Source organism: Benincasa hispida, chromosome 7 (assembly GCF_009727055.1).
Source record: "Benincasa hispida cultivar B227 chromosome 7, ASM972705v1, whole genome shotgun sequence".
Lineage (NCBI taxonomy): Eukaryota > Viridiplantae > Streptophyta > Magnoliopsida > Cucurbitales > Cucurbitaceae > Benincasa > Benincasa hispida.
Genome location: NC_052355.1, coordinates 43,432,576 through 43,441,316, shown reverse-complemented (window position 1 = coordinate 43,441,316; position 8,741 = coordinate 43,432,576). Strand labels below are relative to the sequence as shown.

General features: G+C 40.0%; 1 protein-coding gene across 1 annotated transcript; it reads left to right on the top strand.

Annotated features, from left to right (window-relative positions):
• Positions 1-257: 257 nt before the first annotated feature.
• LOC120082125 (pentatricopeptide repeat-containing protein At1g69290) lies at positions 258-3,285 on the top strand. The gene has a single exon (XM_039037362.1). The coding sequence runs from the start codon at positions 508-510 to the stop codon at positions 2,473-2,475; it is 1,968 nt and encodes a 655-aa protein (XP_038893290.1). The 5' UTR covers positions 258-507; the 3' UTR covers positions 2,476-3,285.
• Positions 3,286-8,741: the final 5,456 nt, after the last annotated feature.

Here is an 8,741-nt window from a genome sequence, read left to right as displayed (position 1 = left end):
AATTTTTTATGAAACCATAGACTAGACAAAAGAAATAGTGAAATACCTTTATAATAAGGAATCTTCATGATGCACATAACTATGGAGAAGGAAAAATTCAAAGCGAAAACAGGGATATCTCGGGCAAGGTGAGAAGCTAAAATGGTTTCCGTATATGAAAGGTTTTCTAAACTAAGGATATTTTTGTCCTTTCGAACGACTGGATACGTTTCAAATCCAATCTTGGGTCCAATCTCACTCGAGAAGGTCCGAGAAAAAAATGTTATAACGAGTATTGAGAAAGCGTGCTATTTTTGAGATTTGAAAAGTAGAGATTATTTTTGGGCAATTTCCCATCTCCATGGCTGTCTGCAATTTATCTTTCACTACGAAGTGGATAGTCCAGATTTGCGTTAACGATGAAGAGCCAACTGCTAAGCTCGTAAGTGTTCAAACACAACTTTGTTGGCTGTAGCAAAATTAGAGCAGCAATCGAGCGGAGAACAAGGCTTGGACTACGATTGAAGAATGTGGAAAAGAGTTCTGTGTTCAATTCCTCACAGATCGTTTTCTTCTGCACCAGAAACCCCATCCCTCTACTCCTTCCTCCAACCCTCCCTTTTTGCCCTAAAGAAAACCCCATTTTCGCCTTCTCAAGACTCCTCCCACCTCCGTCAGGATCCAACTCCTCAAATTTTAACTCCGGATCGCGTCGCCGCCGTAGAAACTGCCCTCCACAAGTCCCTCCTCACCAGCGACACTGATGAGGCATGGAAATCCTTCAAATTGCTCACGAAAAGCTCTGTTTTCCCATGTAAGTCTCTTATCAATTCACTTATTGCCCACTTGTCCTCAATTGGGGACGTTCATAATCTGAAAAGGGCCTTTGCATCTATGGTGTTTGTTATTGAGAAGAAACCTGAACTGTTGGATTTTGAGTCTGTTAAAGCTTTATTGGCTTCTATGAAACGTGCCAACACTGCTGTTCCTGCTCTTTCTTTGATTAAATGCATGTTTAAGAATCGATGCTTCGTGCCTTTTAGTGTCTGGGGCAATGAACTTGTCGATATTTGCAGACAGAGTGGGAGTTTGATTCCCTTTTTAAGAGTTTTTGAAGAGAACTGTAGGATTGCTTTAGATGAGAAGTTGGATTTTATGAAACCAGATCTTATTGCTTGTAATGCAGCACTTGAGGGGTGTTGCCATGAGCTTCAATCTATAACAGATGCCGAGAAAGTTGTTGAAACGATGTCACTTTTGTATCTTCGGCCTGATGAAGTGAGTTTTGGTGCTCTTGCTTATTTGTATGCATTGAAGGGGCTTGAACAGAAAATAATCGAGTTAGAAGTCTTGATGGGAAGTTTTGGTTTTACTCGTAAAGTTCTCTTTTTTAGTAATTTGGTAAGTGGATACGTTAACGCGAGCAACTTTGCTGCTGTTTCCAAGACTATGTTGCGTAGTTTAAAAGGTGAAGGTGGAGCACATGTACATTTTGGTGAAAAAACATATGTGGAAATGGTTAAGGGCTTTATTCAAAGTGGAAATCTGAAGGAATTATCTGCATTGATTGTCGATGCTCAGAATTTAGAGTCTTCATCAGAAGTTGATGGATCTATTGGATTTGGTATCATTAATGCATGTGTTAATATTGGATGGTTGGATAAGGTGCAAGATATTCTGAAAGAAATCAAATCCCAGGGAGTTTCTCTGGGCCTTGAAGTCTATCTGCCAATCTTGAAAGCTTACCGGAAGGAGCATCGAACAGCTGAAGCCACCCAATTGATCATGGATATTAGCAGTTCTGGGATTCAGTTGGGTGCAGAGAGTTACGATGCTTTAATAGAGGCATCAATGTCGAACCAAGATTTTCAGTCAGCTTTTGCTTTGTTCAGGAATATGAGAGAAACAAGAAAATATGACACGAAAGCTAGTTATCTAACTATTATGACTGGCTTAATGGAGAACCATAGGCCTGAGTTGATGGCTGCCTTCTTAGACGAAGTTGTTGAAGATCCTCTTGTTGAAGTTGGAACTCATGATTGGAACTCTATTATACATGCCTTTTGCAAAGCTGGAAGACTCGAGGATGCGAGGAGAACATTCCGAAGAATGAAATTTCTGCAATTTGAACCAAATGAGCAGACCTTCTTGTCCCTAATAAATGGTTATGTGTCTGCAGAGAGATATTTCTATGTTCTGATGCTGTGGAACGAACTAAAGTGGAAGGTTACAGCAAATGGGGAGAGAGGTATCAAACTTGACAACAACTTGGTTGATGCATTCCTGTATGCTTTGGTCAAGGGAGGTTTCTTCGATGCCGTGATGCAAGTTGTTGAAAAAACTAAGGATACGAAGATCTTCATTGATAAATGGAAATATAAGCAAGCATTCATGGAGACTCATAAGAAACTCAAAGTGGCAAAGTTGAGGAGGAGGAACCACCGGAAAATGGAATCACTAATTGCTTTCAAGAACTGGGCTGGTCTGAATGCTTGAGATTTGAAGCCTCTCTGATATGAAAGTCTCAACAAATGGCATGTTTTAGATGCATGAATTGGCAATTTGGTCCGTTTTTATTCTGAAGTTTACAGCCACAAGCAATGGTTTCCACTTGAATTCGGAAAACTGAAGCTACGATGAATGTCCCATAGTTCATTGTTTGCTGTTTTCCTTGGATGCTCTGCACAGGGACCTCGATTATTTAATTTTGAAGATTCTTGTTCATTAGAGGAAAAAGAGTGTCTGCAGAGTGAAGTCCATTGTTAATTACAGTAATCTGAGGAATGTCTGCACCAAAACTTGCAGCTTCTGAAAGTTGAAAGACTCGACCTCACCAGAGGATATGATCTGTTGAATGTAGCAAACAGTCGTTCGGACGTGGTTCAAAATTTTCAATTGAGCCATAACTGGTTTTCTTTATATGAGAAGACGATATAGAGATGCAGAAGGAAAGAATAGCTGAAACTTGAATGGCTCAGCAGCGACTTGGCAATATAATTTTAAATGAGTTAAAATGTAGGGCTATTTAGATTGATTTTCTAAGTACTACAACAGACCTGTAGAGTCTTGGCATCATGATTTTTACTCTACTCTACTTATCCATTTTCTGTGTTATTGTAATTGTTGTTCGGTAGAGCTGGAGCTTGCTGAACATATTATTATTGGTATATTAGATGGTAGTATGTAAGTGATAGATGCTCGAATTATGATCTTACTTGTGATAGATGCTCGAATTATGATCTTACTTGAACAAGATATGTTATATTTTGAGAAATTTGTATGGATGACCCAATTTTTTGGTCCAAACTGTCAAAAGACCTATTTTTAAAAAATAATGTCAATTGATCATCTGCTGACATCATCGCCATACCAAATTACATAAATTGCCCTTACACTAGCTTCACGAGGTAAATCTCGCTCTCGTCTGATTAAACACTCTCGGTCTCACTTGAAATTCCCTGGTTTGATGTGATTGCTCGTCAGTGTACGAATGATTTGACAATTTTTACGACGAAAGCCTCAAATCAAATCAATAATACCTAAACACAATACAGTGGTGATTTCTTTAAACTCTAAACTTCATTTCAAAGGTGATTACTTCTCTGGTTTTTGACGGTGTTTTGTTGAACGGAGATTTTTCGAACGGGATTTCCAACACGAGGCTTTTTCAGAACGGAACAAGTTTTTCATAAAGGTGTTTCATTATTTTGAGTCTGTTTAATTATTTTTGCTATATTATTTCTGGAAATGTAGCATTACGAAATTTTGTATTGGGAGAGAGTGAGCGAGAGATAGAACGAGAGTGAGAAAGAACAAGAGTAAGAGAGAGCGCGAGATTAAGAGAGAGGGCGAGATTAAGAGGGAGCGAGATTAAGAGAGAGAGCGAGAGTACACTTCAAATTGCTTGTACAACTTAATGACAAATGCTCTCTTGCTTTGTAGGATGATAGAAAAGTATCTACTTATTCGATATGGAGGTGATTGGGATGAGAATGAAAGTTCGTATATTGGGGGACAGTTGACAGGAATCATTGTGTCTCATACATTGAAGTGTGAAGAACTTAAATCTCACATTTACAGGGTTACAAATGTCAGTTTTTCCGAATTTGATCTTATATTGAAAGTAAGCTTGAATTTGAAACTCCTCCACAATACATAAAAAATGATGATGATGTTCGCTTCCTTCTTTTGTGAGAAGAGCTTAGTAGACTTCAATTAGCTATAACGTTGAAATCGAATCAGGACGAAAATATTGGAATGGGGTTTGAAAATGTGAGTTATGATGATACGACTATGGACAGACAATACGAGGAATCATATCAGTTTCTTCGGGAAGAGGATGATATTTCATTGTCTACCAACACTGTACCATCAACATTATCACTAGATAACGACCGTACTAATCCAGCAAAATTGAATTCAGAATTGGGCGGTACTTCAGTTGTTGGCAATGAGAGACCATCTAGATTCGATTATATGGATTGTAGTCATCCAGAGCAAAGTTGTGGTTCTTTAGTGGATGTGAATGAGCAACCAACAGGATTGAATGAAATGGATCGTGATCATGGAGATGTGCATTGTTCTATGATAACGGGTAGAAATACACATTATTATAGTTCAAATAAGTAAAACAATGAGAGAATGCGACGGTAAAAATAAGCAATATCATGTCCAAAAGCGCTAAACTGAAGAAATTGCGATCGCATGCGCCCACCGAATAAAAGCAGTTAATTTACTTATTTTGTGCAGGAAAAATGCGTTGGCGCAAAATTGCGATCCAAGGAATTAGGCGTCCATGCACTTGAAAGATTGCAATCGCAAAGGCATGCAATCGTATGCGATCGTGAGAAGTTGCTAAAAAAGGTGGCCGCATAAAGACTGCACATCAAGGTGACAGCACAATAAATCACGATGGGATGGAAAGTCGATAACGGTCGAATCCGAATTTAGTTGACAAACCGTAAAAGCCACACTGTAGCAAGTACACTCAACTTTTGGTGACCATTAATCGACGCATTAGAGCAGGGGATTTAATGACTGCCCATCATTGCAATCATTAGAGAGAAAGGCTACTTCACCTTGAGCTCTATAAATACCGAAGGCCACCAGTGTAAAAGGGGAAAAGAAGATATATCATAGATCATATACAAGTTAGAGAGTCGTTAGTTTGTTCACGTACATACTCATACTTATACTTAGAAGACGGAAACGAGCAATGAGACGAGGAGCCGAGAGATCATTCCCAGACAGATCGAGAGACTTCCGGAAAGCGTTACAAGGAGAGAGTGCCAACACTTGCAAGAGCAAGAATATTCATCTGGACAGAGTTGGAGTGAAAAAGACAGTGTAAAAGGCAACCGGAAGCAAGACATTGCTTACCGGGTTTCTTATCTCTAAATTCCATTTGTTATTTTGTATTCAGCACTTTATTTATAGAAAATGAAAATCTCATTTCAATTTATGTTCAATCTCTCCACACTTCGCATGAGTAGCTAAATTTCTGAATGGGTTGAGAAGTACTTAGCTAGCATGACCTAAGATTTACATTTTATACGATCATCTTGTCTTATGTTTGTGTCATTCACCCTTTAAAGATACTTAAGAGAGTAGTCTAAAGATAGAATCTAGACTTGAGAGAGTCAGATTAGAATCTAGGCTTGAGTGAGTCAGATTAGAATCACATAAGCAAGAAATAGAAACTTAGACATAAGTTCTATCACTATTTACACATCGCATGCACCCTAGAAATAGGATATGATTGTATGCGATCGCCTTGTTTTTTGTGTGCCACATTCATCATCGCATAGGCAAGAATAGAGATTTAGACATAAGTCCTATGGACTTTTTCGTATACATCGCATGTGTCCTAGAAATAGGAATTATGGCATTTGCATTGAGAGATGACGTATTGTTGTTTGTGTGTAGCATGTTTGCATAACTTGTATGTAATCTTAGGAAGTGTTAGCTAAACCCCTTCTCAACCCGTTCATTGCATACTCATTGTAACTCTTGATTTCATCAACTCTTCGTTCGAACTCCGTCGCATAGGAAATATTCTTAATCAAAATACCATCCAACTTATTTGTTTTCACCACCGCAAGAGAATCAAAGTAATTGTCGCATATTTACTCAAGTAGTCCCTGTGTTCGACCCTGGACTTACCAGGAAACCTAGTGAGGCTTACACTTGGGTCTTATTAGGAAAACTTGCATATTCACCGCATAAAATACCACCGCAAACTCACATCATAATCGCATCACAATTCACAACGCATCAAGTTTTTGGCGTTGTTGTCGAGGACTACGGCAGTATATATTGCGCTAACAGTAAACATTTTTTAATTTCTTTGCAGCTTTTGACCTCTGTGCACTACCATCCTTTAGTAAGGGAAGAAGCAGGCGTCACAAGAGCGAAGGACACGTTCCTGAGCCTAACTATGACCCAGAGATCGAAAGAACGTTCCGAAGATGACAGAGAAACAACCGCCGACAACAACAAGAAAGAAATCCTAAAATGGCGGAACAACCGGAAGAAAGAGCCGCAAATGCAAAAAACATCATGGAAAACCCCATTCTCCTGGCGAACGACCGCAATAGACCCATCTGGGACTATATGTCACCCAACCTATATGATTTCTCCCTAGGAATCATGAGGCCAGTTTTGAATGGATCGAGGTTTGAGATGAAGCTGGTTATTTTACAGATGATCCAGACAGCCGGACAATTTGGTGGAAGGCATGGTGAGGATCCGCACGCCCATCTCCGAAGTTTCATCGAAATCTATAACACCTTTATGTTCCCAAATATCTTTGTTGAAGAAGTTCAACTCACGCTTTTCCTATTTTCGTTATGCGATCAAGCAAGGAAATGGGCATATTTCCTCGAACCAGGGGAGATAACGTCGTGGGAACAAGTTGTCGAGAAGTTCATGAAGAAATACTTCCCTCCTACAGAGAATGCAAGAAGGAGGAAGTTAATTGCAAATTTTGAACAGGAAATAGACGAATCGCTCAGCGATGTGTGGGCGAGGTTTAAGAGATTAGTGCGAGATTGTTCGCACAACGAATTACCAGACTGCCTCCAAATGGAGATATTCTACCATGGCCTAAATCCTGCATCGCAGACTGCTGTCAATGTGACAGTAGCTGGTGGTCTGCTTGATAAAACTTATGATGAGGCGAAGAATATCCTTGATCGCATATCAAAGAATCGTGAAGATTGGCAGAAAAGCGATCAAAGAGTAAAACTTCGAGAAGGTAATGCAAACAATGGGACCATCGCATCTTTACAGAATCAAATGAATGCGATGATTAATTTGTTACAGGGCATCACAATCAACAACCCTAAAACACAAAGAGGGCAAGTCAATGCAATTGAACAGACGAGCACCAGTTGTGCCACTTGTGGAGAATTGCATCCGATTGAATAATGTTCCAGAAACACGCAGTCAGTCTACTTTGTAAATAACAACCATTTCTCTAATACATACAACCCCGGGTGGAGAAACCACCCCAATTTCGCTTGGAAAAATAACCAACAACAAAGTTATCAACCTATGGCGCAAAAAGAAGGGCTGCAAGGATTTTTCCAACGCACGAACGGTTAACTACAACAATAAGCCAGCAGCTCGCAAGCACCGTCATCATCCTCTCTGGAGAACCTATTAAAGTAGTACATTGAAAAGAACGAGACAGTCCTCCAGAACCAGGCGACTTCCATCCGCAATCTAAAAATCCAAATAGGACAGATTGCGGGAGAGTTGAAAAATAGGCCGCAAGGGATGCTTCTGAGCTCAACTGAGCTCCCTCGCAACCTGGGGAACATAGGGAATGAGCAATGTCAAGTAGTTACCTTGCAAAGTGGAAAGATGATAGCGGAAGAAAAGAAGGAGCTGAGTAGGACAATCCAAATGCGATGGAATCCAAGAACCCGTTGACGCAAAATGAATCAGAAGAGTCCGAGACGATGGAACCGGAAGTTGCGTCCATATCTAAGCCTATAGAACATGGAACAGTGAAGATACAACCACCACCATTCCCGCAAAGACTGAAGAAAAAGAAAAATTATGAAGTTCAGTATCATCGCTTCATGAAAATGTTAAAACAGCTACACATCAACATTCCATTTACAGAAGCGATAGAACAAATGCCGAAATATGCTAAGTTTTTAAAGGACATGGTGTCAAAGAAAATAAGCACGGGAAAGTTCGCAACGGTAGCACTAATGCAAAAGTCAAACACCATAATCCCACCGAAGATGCGCGACCCAGGAAGCGTTATGATACTCTGCTCAATTGGCGGGATCTATATCGGTCAAACGCTATGCGACCTTGGGGCCAGTATAAATTTAATGCCCCTTTCAGTCTTCAAACAGTTGAAAGTGGGGCAGCTGACACCCATGATGGTGACTCTCCAGCTTGCGGGCAGGTCCCTAGTTCACCCTGAGAGAAAGTTGAAGGATGTCCTAGTCACAATTGATAAATTCATTCTACCGGCAGACTTCATCATTCTTGACTATGAGGCCGACAAAGATGTGCCCACAATATTGGGACGACCATTTTTATCTACTGGTCATGCTTAAATTGATGTGTACAAAGGAGAGATCACGATGAGTATAAATGGGAAGAAGCTCAGGTTTAACATCATCAAAGCGATGAAGTATCCAGAAGATGATGACCTATCCGATTCTGATAATGAACATAGTTGCAATGAAGAAGTGGAGTCTGAAGAAGAAAATGAAAGAGAGGATGCAACCGCATCCGTA